Source organism: Coregonus lavaretus (assembly GCF_964263955.1).
Source record: "Coregonus lavaretus genome assembly, chromosome: 17".
NCBI classification, from domain to species: domain Eukaryota; kingdom Metazoa; phylum Chordata; class Actinopteri; order Salmoniformes; family Salmonidae; genus Coregonus; species Coregonus lavaretus.
Window position 1 is genome coordinate 27,232,479 of NC_140004.1, and position 22,846 is coordinate 27,255,324.

The 22,846-nt window shown below is 42.0% G+C and overlaps 1 protein-coding gene across 1 annotated transcript in view; it reads left to right on the forward strand.

The window, feature by feature from the left end:
- The first annotated feature begins 2,321 nt into the window (after positions 1-2,321).
- Positions 2,322-22,846, forward strand: part of LOC311144265 (serine incorporator 5-like) — a 35,435-nt gene continuing 14,910 nt past the window's right edge. The window contains exons 1-2 of the mRNA XM_084180276.1: positions 2,322-2,506; positions 18,079-18,246. Of these exons, the coding sequence (XP_084036402.1) occupies positions 2,474-2,506; positions 18,079-18,246 (201 nt within the window). The 5' untranslated portion in view covers positions 2,322-2,473. The remainder of the gene's footprint in view (positions 2,507-18,078; positions 18,247-22,846) is intronic.

The following is a 22,846-nucleotide window of genomic DNA, read 5'->3' on the forward strand; positions in this document are numbered from 1 at the left end:
AGGCCTGTAATTTTCATCATAGGTACACGTCAAATATGACAGACAAAATGAGGAAAAAAATCCAGTAAATCACATTGTAGGATTTTTTATGAATTTATTTGCAAATTATGGTGGAAAATAAGTATTTGGTCAATAACAAAAGTTTCTCAATACTTTGTTGTATACCCTTTGTTGGCAATGACACAGGTCAAACGTTTTCTGTAAGTCTTCACAAGGTTTTCACACACTGTTGCTGGTATTTTGGCCCATTCCTCCATGCAGATCTCCTCTAGAGCAGTGATGTTTTGGGGCTGTCGCTGGGCAACACGGACTTTCAACTCCCTCCAAAGATTTTCTATGGGGTTGAGATCTGGAGACTGGCTAGGCCACTCCAGGACCTTGAAATGCTTCTTATGAAGCCACTCCTTCGTTGCCCGGGCGGTGTGTTTGGGATCATTGTCATGCTGAAAGACCCAGCCACGTTTCATCTTCAATGCCCTTGCTGATGGAAGGAGGTTTTCACTCAAAATCTCACGATACATGGCCCCATTCATTCTTTCCTTTACACGGATCAGTCATCCTGGTCCCTTTGCAGAAAAACAGCCCCAAAGCATGATGTTTCCACCCCCATGCTACACAGTAGGTATGGTGTTATTTGGATGCAACTCAGCATTCTTTGTCCTCCAAATACGACGAGTTGAGTTTTTACCAAAAAGTTATATTTTGGTTTCATCTGACCATATGACATTCTCCCAATCCTCTTCTGGATCATCCAAATGCACTCTAGCAAACTTCAGACGGGCCTGGACATGTACTGGCTTAAGCAGGGGGACACATCTGGCACTGCAGGATTTGAGTCCCTGGCGGCGTAGTGTGTTACTGATGGTAGGCTATGTTACTTTGGTCCCAGCTCTCTGCAGGTCATTCACTAGGTCCCCCTGTGTGGTTCTGGGATTTTTGCTCACCGTTCTTGTGATCATTTTGACCCCACGGGGTGAGATCTTGCGTGGAGCCCCAGATCGAGGGAGATTATCAGTGGTCTTGTATGTCTTCCATTTCCTAATAATTGCTCCCACAGTTGATTTCTTCAAACCAAGCTGCTTACCTATTGCAGATTCAGTCTTCCCAGCCTGGTGAAGGTCTACAATTTTATTTCTGGTGTCCTTTGACAGCTCTTTGGTCTTGGCCATAGTGGAGTTTGGAGTGTGACTGTTTGAGGTTGTGGACAGGTGTCTTTTATACTGATAACAAGTTCAAACAGGTGCCATTAATACAGGTAACGAGTGGAGGACAGAGGAGCCTCTTAAAGAAGAAGTTACAGGTCTGTGAGAGACAGAAATCTTGCTTGTTTGTAGGTGACCAAATACTTATTTTCCACCATAATTTGCAAATAAATTCATTAAAAATCCTACAATGTGATTTTCTGGATTTTTTTCTCTCAATTTGTCTGTCATAGTTGACGTGTACCTATGATGAAAATTACAGGCCTCTCTCATCTTTTTAAGTGGGAGAACTTGCACAATTGGTGGCTGACTAAATACTTTTTTTCCCCACTGTATGTGTTCCGGGACCTCCCGATGTACAAATTAAGTACAGCTTAAATCTACTTGAAAATATATGGCAAAACCTGAAAATGGTTGTCTAGCAATGATCAACAACCAATTTTACAGAGCTTGAAGAATTTTGAAAACAAGAATGGGCAAATGTTGTACAATACAGGTGTGGAAAGCTCTTAGAGACTTAACCAGAAAGACTCCCAGCTGTATTCACTGGCAAAGGTGCCTCTACAAAGTATTGGCTCAGGGGTGTGAATACTTATGGAAATTAGATATTTCTGTATTTCATTTTCAATGCATTTGGAAACATTTCTAAAAACATGTTTTCACTTTGTCATTATGGGGTATTGTGTGTAGATTAACGATAAAAAAATATGTTTATTCCATTTTGAATTCAGGCTGTAACAACAAAATGTGGATTAAATCAAGAAGGCGCTGTATATCCCCTTCATAGAATAGTGTACAACTATCATGAATATAATCTATATGAACCCAACAATGTGACGAAAACGGAAGTGAGATAGAAACGAAAGAAGAAAAGTCAATCTTGTAAATGAAATGTGCCATAGTCATTCAGTATATTTTTTGTCGTGCATATTAACTGTTTATAACGCTTCATATATTGATGTATTACACAGTAGCTCTACTATGGCATCTTACTCGCTTTGAGTCACGCTCCAGTGGCATTTTGTCTGTGCGATGAGCACCTGCCTGTAGAAAGTAACGCCATCACGGTAAAAACAGTTGGAGGAGAGAGGGGGATAGAAAGAGAGAGAGCAAGGGAGAGAGAGAGAGACGGGGAAGAACAGATCGGTTGGATATGGACACTACACGTACTGCAGTCGCTCTGAGTAGAATTCTATGCTAGAACGTCCGTCTGTCCCGAACTGGAAAAGTGTGCTGAATTCTGAAAGGGCATTTTTGACAACTATAACAACATGTTTAGACCTACTCCGTGCTGTATAGGGCAGGTGAGTAATAACTACGTATGGTTTTCACTGATATTATAGTCGGCACGTTTATGGAAAAACCACCACCAGCGAACGTTATAGGTTTTTCTAACAATTTAAACTCCACCATAATGTAGCGTAGGCTATATTTGATGTACAATGTCGACATTTAGTTAGCTAATTTTGTTTTATTCTTGATTTCGTATTTAAGGTTTAAATTCATTTCTGTATTTTACGAAATGTGTGTGGCTTCCAACTGTTGGCTAAAAGCTAGCTAGCTAGTTACTGTAGCTAGCTATTCTTTGCGGATGACCATCGAAGATAATCTAGCCAGCCACAGTTTCCCCCAAGAATGTATAGTAGCGCGCGATGCAGCTACAAAGATGTTATGATTTGTATCGGATGCGAGTCTGTAACATTTGTGTAAACTGGCAACATTGTTGCTTGTGTTGTCGATGTCAGTTCTACTGTAAACAATGTATCATCGCACTGTTTAACACAACGTGACGGCTTTCGTAACACTAATTTGCGTTCAGTTCCTACATTTGTCGCTTGGCTACATCTGCAAACAGCCTGGCCGTTGTGCCCGGCTTGATCCAATTCTTTTTTTGAAACTATCTCACACTTTTCCAGTGACGTAATGCTGTGTTGTTCTAAAGGTTTTGGGCAGGTCTCTGTGTGTCTTCTTTCCCAGTGGAATTATATTATCTGTGTTCGCATGACCAGCACAGAGCGTAATCCAATAAACCTCACTTTTTCGCTTAGGCTATTTGGGAATGATATGGCCAAGCCATTAGGTGATGAGCAGAGCTTCTATGGCTGAAAAGACTATGGGGCTAATTTATGTATAAATTACCAGCCAAAGTCCACTAACACATCTAGTTTAATATAACTTCATATTGGTATGTGAGAAAAGTGGTTCTGATTTAACACAGTGATGCAGAGATCTTCAATGTCCCATTGAATAGGCCTTGTCTTTGGCATTGTCCAATAACTGCCTGCTAGTCTAACTAACCACACTGAATAGCTTCTCCTCCAGAGGAAACACTTTAGTCAACATTGTCCTGCTACACAGGCCATGCGCTAATCCTGCCTGTCACAGACCCCCATTAGCGTTGTCCCCATCAACATGTGTATGAGTGTGTGTGTGTATTTGTGTTTGTTTTGACTGTGTGTATGCGTGTGTGTGTCCATCTTATTTGTGTGTGTGGTCAGCGGGTGGTCTGTTCATTTCCTCCTTGGCTGAATGTGGGGAGCTGGCTGTTTGGATTAGATTAGTGACGGAGATAAACTGCCAGAGTTGGGCAGAAGAGGGCCAGAAACAGTGGTGTAGATGGACAGGGAGAGAAGTAGTCCGGGTCTGGAACTGTAGAATGAGAGAGAGAATCAGGACCGGAGAGGTGTCTCCGATAGACTTAATTGTAACTCTGAGCTACGTTGGAAACAGAACAGGATGGTGGCAAACACAGCAATGAGACATAGGGACACGCTGTTGTCACACACTTACTCAGCATACACCTGCAGTAGTCTGGCAGACACACGCGTGCACACACCTGCAGCTGACTAAAATAAACATCCAGTCATCTGTCACTTCAGGCCAGACACTGGTCCCAGGTCAGCAGGGTAGTTCAGCCTGTAATAGTTGAGGTCAGCGCTGGGGCAGGGATATCTGACACTGGAACAATTTCAGAAGGTTTCCCTCTGAACCAACGTGGCTACGTAAACAAAGCCATAGCGTGGGTTTTTCAGTCTCTCCTGGCTCATAGACTATAGCTTCACGTTTAGGAAACAACAGATGTAGTGATTATGGTGGTCTTCCTTCAAAACCCCCCTGGCTGTGAAAACAGACAGGTACAGGCTTCCACAGGAGGAGGGAGACTTGAGCTAAACCCCTGATCAAAACCAGGATATTATGGCCTTTGATTGGCTTGGCTTCTTAAAGGAGTAGATTACTATTTTACAACTTGATGTTAGATCAGCGTTTCCCAAACTCGGTCCTCGGGACCCCAAGGGGTGCTCGTTTTGGGGTCCCGAGGACTGAGTTTGGGAAACCCTGTGTTAGATGGTTCCTCACCCTGAAAGTAGTCTATGGGCCAAGAGAAACTGTAATCCATGGTAAATTTTTCTTTAAACAGCCACTACAAACGTCAGCTAACCTTAGCCACCATAAGCTAACAATCAATGGAACTGATGGGGGCATGTGAGCATGTTTTACAAAATAATGTCCAAATCACTAGAAATCTATTCAAATCTGGCTGCACATTTGAATTCAAGGGCAATGAAGATAAAACAGCAGGTACAAAACCTAGGTGTTATTTTAGAATTTCGAATCACACATTAGGAATGTGACCAAAATAGCTATTTACCACCTGAGGAACATTGCCAAGGTGCGGACGTTTCTCTCTCAGGCTGATACAGAGAGACTCATCCATGCGTTTATTACAAGCAGGCTTGACTACTGTAATGCTCTCCTGTCTGGTCTACCCAAGAAAGCCATTGGTCAACTGCAAAACATACAGAATTCTGTAGCACGGGTACTGACCAAGACCAGACGGAGAGCACACATTACACCGGTTTTAAGGTCTTTGCACTGGCTGCCTGTTAGTTTTAGAATTCATTTTAAGATGATTCTGTTGTTTTTTAAATCAATCCACGATTGTGCACCCCAATACATCACATGTCAGACATGCTTTTAAGTTATGTACCCAGTAGGTCCCTCAGTTCCTCTGGCACTGGCCTTTTAACTATCCCAAAGCCTTGAACCAAGAGGCATGGAGAGGCAGCCTTTAGTTACTATGCCCCCAGCCTCTGGAATAACCTGCCAGAGAACCTGAGGGGGGGCGTAACTGTGCACATTTTTAAAAGAGATCTTAAAACACACCTTTTTAGCTTTGTTTTTCCTTAGGGTGCTTTTTAGTCGTTCCGTTTTTATAGTTATTATTTTGTTTTTTATCCTCTTATATTTGTTGTGTAGTAAATATTTAAGTTGTTATTTTCATTGTTTTTATTAGTTTTTTCCAGGTAAGCACATTTTGTTGCGTTCCACGTCAGAAATGTGCTGTATAAATAAAGCTTGGTTTGATTTGATGAAGTTGTAAAGTAGTGAACTACTCCTTTAACTGTCCTTGTAACAGGTGCAGCCATTAGAGGATTTGAATTAAGTTGGAAACTGAAATGTTTTACAGGCTACGATGAGGGTCACATTCAGAGCCTAGGGTTGTGGTTGGGAGTTTGGCTAGGGCTGTAGCTAGCTGAGGGTCGATGTGTAGAGACAGTAGTATGATGAAACCCTGTGAAATGCCTGTCTGCTTGATGGGAATGGGTTCAGCCTAGTGATATCAAAGGAGAGGGAGAGAGTGTAACCCACTGCTTCAGTCAGCAAATGAAAGGGAAGGGGAAAGGGGGATACCTAGTCAGTTGCACAACTGAATGCATTCAACTGAAATGTGTTTTCCACATTTAACCCAACCCCTCTAGGAGACTGCATGTTGCATCATGCATAGGCCTATATGTATTTGATAATTGATATCCAATCTTGGATGAAAAAATATCTGCTACACATATAAGTTTGCCATATAACTAAAGCTATTACATTGTCTATAACACAATTATAAGATAAATTCTTTATGCATATGTTTTTATTGGAGGCAAAGGTAAACACGGCTGTGTATAACAGAAGTGGCTATGTTCCAGAACTGAGAGTAAGAGGCAATGATAATATATTGTGTTGATCAGATAGCACTGTGTTATGACTGGACTACATTCTTCCTCTGTGTACTACTGTCTGTCTGTATCACTGTGCTTCTCTGGGTCGCTTTTTTTTCTTCTGTTTGTTCCATTTCCTCTGTTTCTCTTGGGTTGCTCAACGTCCCCAGTTCCTCTGTTTCTCTTGAGTTGCTCAACTTCCCCATTTCCTCTGTTTCTCTTGGGTTGCTCAACGTCCCCATTTCCTCTGTTTCTCTTGGGTTGCTCAACGTCCCCATTTCCTCTGTTTCTCTTGGTTTGCTCAACGTCCCCATATTCTCTGTTTCTCTTGGGTTGCTCAACGTCCCCATATTCTCTGTTTCTCTTGGGTTGCTCAACGTCCCCATTTCCTCTGTTTCTCTTGGGTTGCTCAACGTCCCCATTTCCTCTGTTTCCCTTGGGTTGCTCAACGTCCCCATTTCCTCTGTTTCCCTTGGGTTGCTCAACGTCCCCATTTCCTCTGTTTCTCTTGGGTTGCTCAACGTCCCCATTTCCTCTGTTTCTCTTGGGTTGCTCAACGTCCCCATTTCCTCTGTTTCTCTTGGGTTGCTCAACGTCCCCATTTCCTCTGTTTCTCTTGGGTTGCTCAACGTCCCCATTTCAGGGCCCTTTTGGTTCCAGACTTGGTGCATTGGTACGGCTTGCTGAGCGGTAGCAGAGAGAACAGTCCGTGACAATTTTTAGGGCCTTCCTTTCTTCCTCTTGTGTGTCTGTCTGTTTGTGTAGGAAACAGTGCAGTGATACATTTTTGCAGTGTGCATGCAACTGCCTAGCTATACAGATAAGACAGAATAGTTGCTGTCAATCAGGGAAGAAAGGGCACTAGGTTAGCTCTACTCTTTACCAACCCTAGCTTTGGCTCCTAACTCTGTAATCCAATGTGTGTGTGTGTGTGTGTCTAGGCATGTGTGTGTTAGTGTGTGTGTGCCTCAGCCTTCTGTCTTTGTCTTCCTGGGTTTCTATATGTGGCCATACCCTCTCTGTTTCTCTCTTTCCTCCTCATTCTCTCTGTGGACACAGAGTGTGTGTAACTTGAGAGGGTGTGTCTTGGGAATGGGCTGATTTAATCTCTCTGCCTTGTTGGCTGCAGATGCAGCTGTAGTGTTCAGGTAGATACAGTAACATCCCTGAGTCAGCAGCAGCATGACTCACGTGTGTGTGTGTGCCTGTAGTTTTTTATGATAGCCACATTAGCAGCTAATTAGCATTTCATTTTGGGGGGTTAAATACAGGCAAACATATAGATAAAAGTCACCTTGTCCTAGAGAGATACAGTGCCTTCGGAAAGTATTCAGACCCCTTGACCTTTTCCACATTTTGTTAGGTTACAGACTTATTTCAAAATTGATTAAATTGTTTTTTTCCCTCATCAATCTACACACAATACCCCATAATGACAAAGCAAAAACAGGTTTTTAGAAATTTTTGCTAATTTATTACAAATAAAAAACAGAAATATCACATTTACATAAGTATTCAGACCCTTTACTCAGTACTTTGTTGAAGCACCTTTGGCAGCAATTACAGCCTCGAGTCTTCTTGGGTATGACGCTACAAGCTTGGCACACCTGTATTTGGGGAGTTTCTCCTATTCTTCTCTGCAGATCCTCTCAAGCTCTGTCAGGTTGGATGGGGAGCATTGCTGCACAGCTATTTTCAGGTCTCTCCAGAGATGTTCGATCGGGTTCAAGTCTGGGCTCTGGCTGGGCCACTCAAGGAAAGTCAGAGACTTGTCCCGAAGCCACTCCTGCGTTGTCTTGCCTGTGTTCTTAGGGTCGTTGTCCTGTTGGAAGATGAACCTTCACCCCAGTCTGAGGTCCTGAGCGCTCTGCTCTCTGTACTTTGCTCGGTTCATCTTTCCCTCGATCCTGACTAATCTCCCAGTACCTGCCGCTGAAAAACACCCCCACAGCATGATGCTGCCACCAGCATGCTTCACCGTATGGATTGTGCCAGGTTTCCTCCAGACATGACGCTTGGCATTCAGGCCAAAGAGTTCAATCTTGGTTTCATCAGACCAGAGAATCTTGTTTCTCATGGTCTGAGAGTCTTTAAGTGCCTTTTGGCAAACTCCCAAGAGGGCTGTCGTGCCATTTACTGAGGAGTGGCTTCTGTCTGGCCACTCTACCATAAAGGCCTGATTGGTGGAGTGCTGCAGAGATGGTTGTCCTTCTGGAAGGTTCTTCCATCTCCACAGATGAACTCTAGAGCTCTGTCAGAGTGACCATCAGGTTAAATTAAATATGCCATTTAGCAGACGCTTTTATCCAAAGCGACTTACAGTCATGCGTGCATACATTTTTTGTGTATGGGTGGTCCCAGGGATCGAACCCAATACCTTGGCGTTACAAGCGCCGTGCTCTACCAGCTGAGCTACAGAGGACCACCGGTTCTTGGTCACCTCCCTGACCAAGGCCCATCTCCCCCGATTGCTCAGTTTGGCCAGGCGGCCAGCTCTAGGAAGAGTCTTGGTGGTTCCAAACTTCTTCTGTTTAAGAATGATGGAGGCCACGGTGTTCTTGGGGACCTTCAATGCTGCAGAAATGTGGGACCTTATATAGACAGGTGTGTAGCTTTCCAAATCATATCCAATCAATTGAATATACCACAGGTGGACTCCAATAAAGTTGTAGAAACATCTCAAGGATGATCAATGGAAACAGGATGCACCTGAGCTCAATTTCGAGTCTCATAGCAAATGGTCTGAATACTTATGTAAATAAGGTATTTCTGTTTTTTATTTTTAATACATTTGCAAAAAATTCTAAAATCCTGTTTTTGCTTTGTCATTATGGGGTATTGTGTGTAGATTGCTGAGGATTTTGTTTTATTTAATCAATTTTAGAATAAGGCTGTAACGTAACAAAATGTGGAAAAAGTCAAGGGGTCTGAATACAGTATACACGGTTATCAAAACGTCACGCCAGGGTAAGCCTACACGAAACACAGCCCTTATTTTAAGTGTTTCTAAAATCCCTTATGGGAAAAATGAATGGTGGAAAAATGATTGGAACCATTTCCTTGTTTGACCGCTAGGTTTTATGGGTATTATGACTCATACTGTGGTACTCTATAGTGGTAGCCTATCTCATAGTGTTAGAGATATCCCCTGACCTGGGACCAGCTTTGGGTTTCACACACTCATGTGACAACCTGCTGATCCATTCCTTTTCAATCAGTTTTTGAAGTGAGTCTAAATGCAGTGTGTTTTCTGGACTAGCTAGCCCATTGTTTTCAAAAAGTGGTTTGACTCTCTCAGTCTCGATGGGGATTTGTGTTCATTTCCTGAAGTGAATCGGAAGCCAAGCATCCTGTTATACTGAAGCTCTGAGACTGAGTGGCCCACTAGTTGTACACAGAGGATTGTGAAAGATGGTGTGTGTGTGTCTGTTTGTTCACAACAGGGCAGGGTCTCTAGTTTACCAACCCCTTTAGACTGAGAGGGGGCTATCCCCTTTCACCCCTAACCCCTGCGACAGCTGAAGGATATGAGAGAGAGAACGAGATGGGGAGGAGAGAGAGAGAGAATCGAGAAAGAAATGGGGAGGTCAAATAAAGGGAAGAGGATGAGAGGGTGGTAGAGAGGGGGGAGGAAGTGAGAGAGGGATAGCATAACAGAAATAACTAGAGGGAGAGAGTTCTCATTGCCCCTAGGGTCCAGCTAGGGTTGAGTCACAGTGGGGGTTGGTGTGCTGTGGGTGGGAGGGGAGGGTCAAAGTTGGTTGTCATGGCATCGCCATTTTCTCTGTGTGCAGTGGAATGCCTCAGCACAGTAGCTAGCTATTCAGTTAGCCCCGGTTAGCTCCTCTAGCCCCCTTAGTGTGTGTCCACTGTGTTAGTATTAGAGCGTTTACACACACTGGCTCTATTAGATTAGCTGAACCGCTAAATACACTCTCACTAAAGACAGCCAACACCCACACAACCATTTTTCTAATCCTCTACTTGAGTCTGTGTTGCCTAATTCATTCTTATCAAAGAGAGGAACTAATCCCATTTAGACCTGTGTAGTTTAGTAGAGGATATAGGCCTACTGCCCAGTCCCAAATCAACTCCCTACCTCTACCCAATACCCTGCACAGTACACACTCCCCCCAGCCCCTCCTCCACGACACCTTCCTTACTAGCCCTACACTCCTGCATCTGAAAGGATCGGTGGGTGTGAGAAATGTAGAATACAATTTACGCTTACTAAAATAATGGCCTGTGTGTCTGTCAAACTGTCAGCCTGTTCATTCATCGTTTTTATGCAGATTCTCCTACGCATTTTAGACCCACGCTGTTGACACTGATGCCTCTGAAGCCATCACTCTCCACACAAATGGACTGTTCTTCCGGATAATCTGTCTTACTGCTCTCATAAGCAGAGGCATTGTCTTCTATTTCTGAACTGGATAATTATACACCATACTCAGAACCTCTACTCTTCCACTCTAGTGGAACCCCACCCTTGCCATTCCCTTCCATAGTCATAAGATTCCCAGTGGCCCTAAATCCTACAGAACACACACAGCTGTGGTGAGGTTAGGGGGGTCTGAGTTGGCTTCAGTATAGGAAACAAAAACAGGCCGCTGTTTCCTGCTCTCCTTCCGTCTCTGTGCACATACATCCTTTTCCCCCTCCCATGCCTGTCCCCTGCTGTCCTGTCTCTCTGATATGATACAGTCTTAAAGTGGAACTGACAGTGTTTTAACTACTTTATAGATATGAAACAAACAGACAATCATAATATCAGTAAAAAATATCAAATTCCTAGTTTATGCAACAAAACCAATTTTATGACCAAAAAAATCTATGACGTTGTTGGCAGAATAGATGGATGCAGTTCAATGCGTGATTCATATAATTCACCAATACATTTCTTGGTAGTCCAACAAATATTGGTTGTAAATCACAGCTGGCCAGGGCCGGTTTCCCGATAGCGATGGAACTTAAGCTTACGAGTGTTTTAACAATGCATCGTAAAAGTAACGTCCAAAGATGCCATACCCATTTCCTAAAACACCACACACTGCACTCCTTATAAAGTGAGACTTAACTGTGTCATAACAGGAGCTGTCCCGTGCTGAAAATAATTCCAGAATATAGGCTAAAGAGCTCGCTGTAGCTCTTAAATGATTTATGGCTATTCAAAGTCATCTTAATTTTTCTTTTCCCATCAAGAGAAGAAATGTTCTCTAGCCTGTTATGTATTTAAGTGTTTGTATTATGTTTGCCATGTGTTATGTACTCTAAGTGTTTTCTCATGTTATTTTGAATGCAATGTTTGATTATGTACATTCTGCATTTCTTCAGTTTGTGTAAACTGTGAGCAAGAATTAATAAAGCCAAAGTCAAAATCGCTCATTCCCTCATTCGCTATAGAAAATATCAACGTGACCTAAAAGTAGGATATGATGACAATAGTTTCCGTAATTGCTCAACAAATCATTGTAGCCTAATAATCGAGCTATTATATAATTTGGTTATCTCGGTTTTCATTTTTTTTAAATGTATCCTTGCTTCAGACAGGTTTTCTACATAGAAGATACATTGGATATAATATAAGGCAAGTATTGGAAACAATAGAACACTATGGAAAATATGGGAAACCAGGCCTGCTATTCATAGCAGACTTCGAAAAGGCATTTGATAAAGTTCGACTGGGGTTTATATATAAATGCCTGGAGCATTTCAATTTTGGAGAATCTCTTATAAAATGGGTCAAAATCATGTATAGTAACCCTAGGTGTAAAATAGTAAATAATGGCTATTTCTCAGAAAGTTTTAAACTGTCAAGAGGAGTGAAACAAGGTTGTCCACTATCGGCATATCTATTTATTGTGGCCATCGAGATGTTAGCTATTAAAATCAGATCCAATAATAATATCAGAGGATTAGAAATACAGGGCTTAAAAACAAAGGTGTCATTGTACGCTGATGATTCATGTTTTCTTTTAAATCCACAACTAGAATCCCTCCACAGCCTCATAGAGGATCTAGATACATTTTCTAACCTCTCTGGATTACAACCAAATTATGACAAATGTACTATATTACGTATTGGATCACTAAAAAATACAATTTTTACATTACCATGTAGTTTACCAATAAAATGGTCTGATGGTGATGTGGATATACTCGGAATACATATCCCAAAGGAAATAAATGATCTCACTTCAATACATTTTAATAGAAAGTTAGCAAAAATAGATAAGATCTTACTACCATGGAAAGGAAAATACCTGTCAATTTGTGGAAAAATCACCCTGATTAACTCTTTAGTATTATCCCAGTTTACCTATTTGCTTATGGTCTTGCCTACGCCTAGCGAACAGTTTTTGAAATTATATGAGAAAAAAATATTCCATTTTATTTGGAACGGCAAGCCAGACAAAATTAAAAGGGCATATTTATATAATGAATATGAATTCGGAGGACAGAAATTATTAAATATTAAAGCATTAGACCTATCACTAAAAGCTTCAGTCATACATTTACATTACATTACATTTTAGTCATTTAGCAGACGCTCTTATCCAGAGCGACTTACAGGAGCAATTAGGGTTAAGTGCCTTGCTCAAGGGCACATTGACAGATTTTTCACCTAGTCGGCTCGGGGATTAGAACCAGCGACCTTTCGATTACTGGCACTACGCTCTTAACCACTAAGCTACCTGCCACCCCATACAAAAGTTATACTTAAATCCGAACTGGTTCTCAAGCAAATTAGAAAGATTGTCTCACCCAATGTTCAAGAAAGGCCTTTTTCCCTTTATTCAGATTACAACCTCTCACTTTCAGTTATTTGAAAAGGAAATAATCTCCCAAATATCACTATTTCTAAAACAAGCCATAGAAAGTTGGTTGCAATTTCAATTTAATCCTCCAGAAACGACAGAACAAATAATGCAACAAATATTGTGGTTAAATTCAAATATACTAATTGACAAAAAACCTTTATTTTTTGACAGAATGATTAAAAAAGGTATAATCTTCGTAAATGATATCATCGGTAGGACTGGTGGAGTTATGTCGCACATGCAGCTAACAAAAACATATGGAAATGTCTGCTCTACCCAAAATTACAACCAAATAATTGCAGCCTTACCGCAAAAGTGGAAGAGGAAAGTGGAAGGGGGAGAAAGTAAGGAACTTGTCTGTCGGCCTTGCATTAAAGAACATAATTGGTTAAGGAAAACTGTGATAAATAAAAAAGTATATCAGTTTCACTAAAGGACCAAAGGATTGACAGCCGTCCCATATAGATTGCAAAATAGTTGGGAAGAGATCTTTGACGTACCGATCCCATGGCATAGTGTTTATGAACTGACACGCAAAACGACACCGGATTCAAAAATTAGAATCTTTCAATTTAAATTATTATATAAAATTCTTGCTACCAATAGAATGTTATTTATATGGGGGATACAATCTTCCCAGCTCTGCAGATTTTGCTGTGAAGAGACAGAATCATTAGATCATTTGTTTTGGTTCTGTCCATTTGTAGCTTGTTTTTGGACACAGTTCCAGGAATGGCTAAAGGATTGCAATATTTACCTGGAGCTAACCTTGCAGATAGCATTACTGGGTGATCTGAAAAGTCATAGTCAATCAATCAATAATATAATAATACTTTTAGCAAAAATGTTTATTTTTAATTCACAATCTGTAGAAGCAATGAGAAGAGAAAGGTTCAGAACTTTTGTAAAACATCACAGTACGGTTGAAATATATATGGCAAATAGAAATCCTACAGTGGGGAAAAAAAGTATTTAGTCAGCCACCAGTTGTGCAAGTTCTCCCACTTAAAAAGATGAGAGAGGCCTGTAATTTTCATCATAGGTACACGTCAACTATGACAGACAAAATCAGAAGAAAAAAAATCCAGAAAATCATATTGTAGGATTTTCTATGAATTTATTTGCAAATTATGGTGGAAAATAAGTATTTGGTCAATAACAAAAGTTTCTCAATACTTTGTAATATACCCTTTGTTGGCAAATGACACAGGTCAAACGTTTTCTGTAAGTCTTCACAAGGTTTTCACACACTGTTGCTGGTATTTTGGCCCATTCCTCCATGCAGATCTCCTCTAGAGCAGTGATGTTTTGGGGCTGTTGCTGGGCAACACGGACTTTCAACTCCCTCCAAATATTTTCTATGGGGTTGAGATCTGGAGACTGGCTAGGCCACTCCAGGACCTTGAAATGCTTCTTACGAAGCCACTCCTTCGTTGCCCGGGCGGTGAGTTTGGGATCATTGTCATGCTGAAAGACCCAGCCACGTTTCATCTTCAATGCCCTTGCTGATGGAACAAGGTTTTCACTCAAAATCTCACGATACATGGCCCCATTCATTCTTTCCTTTACACGGATCAGTCGTCCTGGTCCCTTTGCAGAAAAACAGCCCCAAAGCATGATGTTTCCACCCCCATGCTTCATAGTACGTATGGTGTTCTTTGGATGCAACTCAGCATTCTTTGTCCTCCAAACACGACGAGTTGAGTTTTTACCAAAAAGTTCTATTTTGGTTTCATCTGACCATATGACATTCTCCCAATCCTCTCCTGGATCATCCAAATGTACTCTAGCAAACTTCAGACGGGCCTGGACATGTACTGGCTTAAGCAGGGGGACACGTCTTGCACTGCAGGATTTGAGTCCCTGGCGGCGTAGTGTGTTACTGATGGTAGGCTTTGTTACTTTGGTCCCAGCTCTCTGCAGGTCATTCACTAGGTCCCCCCGTGTGGTTCTGGATTTTTGCTCACCGTTCTTGTGATCATTTTGACCCCACGGGGTGAGATCTTGCGTGGAGCCCCAGATCGAGGGAGATTATTAGTGGTCTTGTATGTCTTCCATTTCCTAATAATTGCTCCCACAGTCGATTTCTTCAAACCAAGCTGCTTACCTATTGCAGATTCAGTCTTCCCAGCCTGGTGCAGGTCTACAATTTTGTTTCTGGTGTCCTTTGACAGCTCTTTGGTCTTGGCCATAGTGGAGTTTGGAGTGTGACTGTTTGAGGTTGTGGACAGGTGTCTTTTATACTGATAACAAGTTCAAACAGGTGCCATTAATACAGGTAACGAGTGGAGGACAGAGGAGCCTCTTAAAGAAGAAGTTACAGGTCTGTGAGAGCCAGAAATCTTGCTTGTTTGTAGGTGACCAAATACTTATTTTCCACCATAATTTGCAAATAAATTCATTAAAAATCCTACAATGTGATTTTCTGGATTTTTCTTTCTCATTTTGTCTGTCATAGTTGAAGTGTACCTATGATAAAAATTACAGGCCTCTCTCATCTTTTTAAGTGGGAGAACTTGCACAATTGGTGGCTGACTAAATACTTTTTTCCCCCACTGTATATGGATGGTGTTAAGAGATAGATGGGAGGTATTGAATAGAGTTGAAGGATGGGACTAATAACAAATAACAACAAATAATAACAAAGATAACTAATAATGTAAGCATACTGTGTCCATAATAAGTATATAGGTTGTATGTTGGGAGCTTTTGGGAAAGAGCACAGTTAGAAAGATATGGCATATAGAAGCAAACCGGATGGACATCATGAAAATGATCGGAGAGGTTGAGAGTAGAAGAAGTTCAGGAGCAAAAAATATATATATATAATAGAATTATTGTAAAATTAACTCTGTCCATAAGGTGTAGATAGTAAGTATAGACCGGAAGTAGAGGCCTGGGCATTGTTGTTCACTAATTTACTCCAAGTAGGGAAAGGATGGCGGGGTTGAAAAGTAATAAAGGGGAGTTTATATATATATAAAAAAACATGGGGGATTGGAAGTGATGCAGACAATTACATTGATAGAAGATACAATCTATCTGCAATATTAAGCTGATCCATTCCCCCCCCTAAAAAATAAGAAAAAAAATAAAAATAATCGGTTATCTCGGTTTTCATTTTTTAAAAATGTATCCTTGCTTCGCTTGTTTATAACATTGCAAACTTTTTTGGCTATTTATATACAACTATGACGTTTTCAGCGGTCACAGAGAGACAGATACACATCTTCATTCTATGTTTAGTGAAGATTTCTTGTGTGTAAAGTGACACGGGAGGGCAAATGGTGATCTAATGACGCACTTAGCTGTTCGATGAGTGGTCTGAGGCAGGTGTTAGATTACGAGTGCAACGTTAATAAAGACGGTTTTGGGAAACGGCTCGGAAATGTAAAGATGCTCTTACAAAGGTTCTAACGATGAACTTAGCTTTAAGATGCTTTTGGGAAACCGGGCCCTGGTACATTGTTTGCTGCCTCCAGCCATTTGGGATGCACGGTTTCAATTTCAATGACTATTTTGGACAAAAACTGACAAATGTAGCAAACTAAAGCTGGGAAGTTCAATACAATCAAACTAGCAAGGGCAATGATCACAAGTAAGTCAACGTGGCTGGTTGTGACACAGCCTGGGATCGAACCCAGGTCTGTAGTGATACCTCAAGCACTGCGATGGAGTGCCTTAGACTGCTGCGCCACTCGGGAGGCCTCAATTAAATTTATTTTGGCATCGATCAAATGGGCTGGCAGGCAGGCATGTTCCCATTCAGTTGTCAAAACGTGGGTTGGGACAAGCAAGCATTGGCAGGCAAGCTGAAGAAGAGTGAGCAGGCTACTATTCCCCATCGTTTATCAGTGCAATTTTGACGGCCTACTACAAGCTAAAACAGTTTCAGAGGGTTTATCTACTGTTCCCTCATTAGATTTGAGCTAATCTCACTCTGGCTAACATTAGTTGTTGATATTGTTGTTGTTTATGTAAATAGTCAACTGAGGAAGAGATAGCCTACCTGTTCATGGTTGTTTGATCAATAGGACTGTAAAGTTCCCAAATATAAAAGGACTCCCGTGGGATTTACATATTTGAAGGAATCCATTCGGTATTTTGTGGCTTTTGGCGAATGCTTTCTAATGATCTAAAGTCGCGCTGTTGCTACTGCCTGTAAACACACAGTCCAGTTCAAAGTGAATGATGGCAGGCCCGTGTGGCAAATGGCTTATTTGCATATAGGCCTACTGTATCGCTGATTGGCTATGGCGCACTGGTCTGTTATTGCGGGTGTAGCGAAATGCTTGTGTTCGTAGTTCCAACAGTGCGGTAGTATCTAACAATTCACAACATTACACACTACCAGCCAGGGATCTACTCAAACTCCTCTAACCCCTGTCAACCAGCCACAACTCCTGAGATTCCTGCTCAACAACTTTTTGGCTGCATCAACGGCTTTCTTTCTCTCTCTCTGTGCATTTTCCTGTTGGTGGCTAGCGAGGGCCATTTGTGGGGTGAAATAAATTGTGGGAGCGAGAGGAGGAGAGGAGGACAGTGGCGGGAGTGAGGGCAGGGTGTTAATTGGTGTGTGTGTTCATGTGTGTGCGACATGCGTGTGTGTAGGGCTGTTTGACGTGTGAATAGGCCTACCTGACAGGGGCGCCTCGGCTCTGGGCAGGCTTCAGCAGGACAGTGACCGTGCTGTCTGTCTGGTTCAGGGGAGTCTCCTGGTCATAGCCTGGCATCAACGGAGCTGGGGGGGGGACACAGGAGCACAGGAGAGTGTGATTTGACTGACAAATACAGAGTTGTTAGCAGCAGTGACTGGCTTTAGTTTAAATCTTAAGGGGGCGGTTTGGTTTACCAGACACAGATTAAGCCTAGTCCTGGAGTGAAAAGCATGCTCAATTAATAATCTTAAATCTCATTGGAGAATCCTAAATCTCAATGGAGAATCTCCTTCTCGGAGAGGCTTACTCTGTGTCCAGGAAACCGGGCCATAATGTTGTTATTGAGCATGCATAATAAAAGTATACTGTAAGTATTAATGTCTATGTCTTCTCTTCTTTCCTGGTGTAGCTGGCGTGCTGCTGTGGCTCGGCAGCCTGCTCCTGTTGCTGTGGCTGCTGTCCTAAGATCAAGCAGTCCACATCAACACGCTTCATGTATGTCCTCTACTTCCTCCTGGTCACCATTGTCTGTGTCGTCATGATGTCACCTACTGTGGAGCAGGAGATGAGGGACCATGTGAGTACACACACGTGCACATTTAGACACACATGTACGTGCACACACACACACACACACATACTCACACACTTTCCTCTACATGCATACATGCACACACACACAAGGAACATGCACGCACACATACACACATGCTCACACGCACATAGGGGCCTACATGTCTGGTCTTGTCTCGTATCCTGCCTTGATGTTGGTTAATACATGGAGATCCAGTAGAGCTCTAGAATAGTTTTGGAAGCTCTAAACTCTGCATAAACCCTGTAATAAAGCCTTCCCTGGCACAGCAGAGTGGAGCAGAGCTATGGAAAACACTGCTGGTGTGATTTCCTGTGTGTGTAATTGTATGGTAGTTAGGATGACCTAGTTTAGTGCAGGTTGCCACGGGGGCTAACACAGACATTAACTCCAGGTGGTGAGGGTAGACAACGACACATCCGCCACGCTGACCCTCAACACGGGGGCCACTCAGGGGTGTGTGCTTAGTCCCCTCCTGTACTCCCTTTTCACCCACGACTGCGTGGCCGCACACAACTCCAACACCATCATTAAGTTTGCCGACGACACAACGGTGGTAGGCCTGATCACCAACAACAACCTCTCCCTCAACGTCAGTAAGACAAAGGAGCTGATCGTGGACTACAGGAAACGAAGGGCCAAGCACACCCCCATCCACATCGACAGGGCTGTAGTGGAGCGGACGAGAGCTTCGAGTTCCGCGGTGTCCACATCACTAAGGATCTATCATGGTCCAAACACACCAACACAGTCGTGAAGAGGGCACGACAACGCCTCTTCCCCCTCAGGAGGCTGAAAAGATTTTGCATGGGCCCTCAGATCCTCAAAAAGTTCTACAGCTGCAGCATCAAGAACATCTTGACTGGCTGCATCACCACTTGGTATGACAACTGCTTGGCATCCGACTGCAAGGCGCTACAGAGGGTAGTGCGTAGGGCTGTTGCGTGACCGTATTACCACCACGCCGGCAGTCATTCTCCTCTTATGCTCTCTGGACGTGTTAGTACTACCCAACTCACTAATGATCATCAGGTTGCTAATGGCCTGGTACTCAGGGCTCTACTGTTCCTTTAACCACTCTGACATCAATGCAAATGCAATCGAAAATCACATCAAACACTTATCTTCAAAACAGTATGTGCTTTTAAAACTCACCTCACTGTGATTGATCAGTTTGAAGAAAGAAGTTCAACAACAGGTTGAAACTGAGTGGAAAACATGGTCCTTGTGGATGTTGTGGACAGTGCTTTCTAAGGTGATGGTTAATTCAGAACACACATATGTATATTAGAGCTTATGCATACGCATAGGTCTACAGTTGAAGTCGGAAGTTTACATACACTTAGGTTGGAGTAATTAAAACTCATTTTTCAACCACTCCACAAATGTCTTGTTAGCAAACTATAGTTTGGCATGACACAAGTAAGTTTTCCAACAATTGTTTACAGACAGATTATTTCACTTATAATTCACTGTATCACAATTCCAGTGGGTCAGAAGTTTACATACACTAAGTTGACTGTGCCTTTAAACAGCTTGGACATTTCCTGAAAATGATGGCATGGCTTTAGAAGCTTCTGATAGGCTAATTGACATTATTTGAGTCAATTGGAGGTGTACCTGTGGATGTATTTCAAGGCCTACCTTCAAACTCAGTGCCTCTTTGCTTGACATCATGGGAAAATCAAAAGAAATCAGCCAAGACCTCAGAAAAAAAATTGGTTCATCCTTGGGAGCAATTTCCAAACGCCTGAAGGTACCACGTTCATCTGCACAAACAATAGTACGCAAGTATAAACACCATGGGACCACGCAGCCGTCATACCGCTCAGGAAGGAGACGTGTTCTGTCTCCTAGAGATGAACGTACTTTGGTGCGAAAAATGCTAATCAATCCCAGAACAACAGCAAAGACCTTGTGAAGATGCTGGAGGAAACAGGTACAAAAGTATCTATATCCACAGTAAAAACGAGTCCTATATCAACATAACCAAAAAGGCCGCTCAGCAAGGAAGAAGCCACTGCTCAAAACCGCCATACAATAGCCAGACTACGGTTTGCAACTGCACATGGGGACAAAGATCGTACTTTTTGAAGAAATGTCCTCTGGTCTGATTAAACAAAAATAGAACTGCTTGGCCATAATGACTATCGTTATGTTTGGAGGAAAAAGGGGGTTGCTTGCAAGCCGAAGAACACCATCCCAACAGTGAAGCCCGGGGGTGGCAGCATCATGCTGTGGGGGTGCTTTGCTGCAAGAGGGACTGGTGCACTTCACAAAATAGATGGCATCATGAGGAAGGAAAATTATGTGAATATATTGAAGCAACATCTCAAGACATCAGTCAGGAAGTTAAAGCTTGGTCGCAAATGGGTCTTCCAAATTGAGAATGACCCCAAGCATACTTCTAAAGTTGTGGCAAAATGGCTTAAGGACAACAAAGTCAAGGTATTGGAGTGGCAAAGCCCTGACCTCAATCCTGTAGAACATTTGTGGGCAGAACTGAAAAAGTGTGTGCAAGCAAGGAGGCCTACAAACCTGACTCAGTTACACCAGCTCTGTCAGGAGGAATGGGCCAAAATTCACCCAACTTATTGTGGGAAGCTTGTGGAAGGCTACCCGAAACGTTTGACCCAAGTTAAACAATTTAAAGGCAATGCTACCAAATACTAATTGAGTGTATGTAAACTTCTGACCCACTGGGAATGTGATGAAATAAATAAATAAATAAATCATTCTCTCTAGTATTATTCTGACATTTCACATTCTTAAAATAAAGTGGTGATCCTAACTGACCTAAGACAGGAATTGTGAAAAACGGAGTTTAAATGTATTTGGCTAAGGTGTATGTAAACCTCCTACTTCAACTGTATATATGAACTCAAGCCCGAAAGAAACCCTGAATTAAAATAGTGATTGTGCTGTTATACAATACATAACCTACCGCATATTACACATGGCAGAAAAACATACAAAAAATACAGATTTAATATACATCATTGGTCTAGCTGAAATTTAACAAATCCAGAGTTAGCCTACAATTATAGTGACTTTGAAAGTGGCCTCCATTCGCAATTCGAGTGCATATGGATGACATGTCTTTTTCCTCTTGCCCCTGTTCCTGCCCATTTGATAATGTGCCATTGTAAATTGAAACTAATTTTACATATTAGTAAAGACAATATTACATTGAGAATAGTTTGATGGGTGAAAATATGATCACTTGATAAGAGAACAGCGTGTGCAGCCTGAGGCAGGGAACAGAGTGCAAGCTTCTTTTTGCAACATTCTTAAATCATCAATACCCTATAGTCGCATCATGCAGCCCATATATCTTTTGATTTCTAAGGCATTCTATCGTTTGTATCATTCACATCTAAAGTTGCCAAATAACTCTAAATCTAGCATATACCCCCAAGACATGCTAACCTCTCACCATTACAATAACAGGGGAGTTTAGCATATTTGTGGGGTATGGTATTTGTGCATCTGTAACTTTCTCACTCATCATAATTCACGATTCATTCAGGATTATCTGTAATCATGGTAGCATCCACATTAATGTAGACGTGTTTAGAAACATATTCTATTCTTATTTACAATAAAAGTGACAAAATTACACAATACACAATTACCATTCATTTCTATTGGGCACAAAATAATCTGTAACACAACCAAAACAAACAGCAAGTGTGTCCAACAAGTTGTGGAGTCACAAGCTTGATGTAATCATTGTGTGCTAGGAATACGGGACCAAATACTAAACTTTTGACTAATTTAATACACATATAAGTGAATTTGTCCCAATACCTTTGTACAAAAAGTGCTGTAATTTCTAAATGGTTGACCCGATGTGGATGTAAATACCCTCTAATTAAAGCTGACAGTCTGCTCTTTAGCCTCATAGTCATTGTATCATTTCAAATCCAAAATGTTGGCATACAGAGCCAAAACAACAAAACATCTGTCACTGTCCCAATGCTTTTGTAGCTCACTGTATTTATCAGACTGTTACAATCCTACTGGGCACACACTGGTTGAATCAACGTTGTTTCCATGTCATTTCAATGAAATTACTTTGAACCAACGTGGAATAGACGTTGAATTGGCATCTGTGCCCAGTGGGATGGCACTGACTGTGACTACTCTACCACTGAAAGAGCTGTCAAAGACTCTCCCGCTCTCTCTGTATAGAGCAGACTGACTGCTGTTTAGCTCCATATGAAACAGACATTCTGTAAAAGGACCATCCAGGCGCAAAATGGCTACCGTTAGACACACATGATGAACACTAACACCAGTGCAGTGGACACACACACAGCGCAGTGGGCAGTCTAAAAGCTGAGGGCGTGGTCATTGTGTATGTGTGTGAGAGAGCGTTGGTCTTTTGTCAGTAGATTTACAGCAGTGAGCGTCAGTGCTGTCCTTCTCCTAATCAAACCTCTATGGACATGCTAATCAGCTCCTTCACGCCACACTACAAGACTACAAAAACAGCCTGCCAAGCCAACTGCTCTGTATCCTACTACACTACTTCTACAGTGGCTGTGGTACTGAACTATGACAGCTCTATCCAGTGACTGGC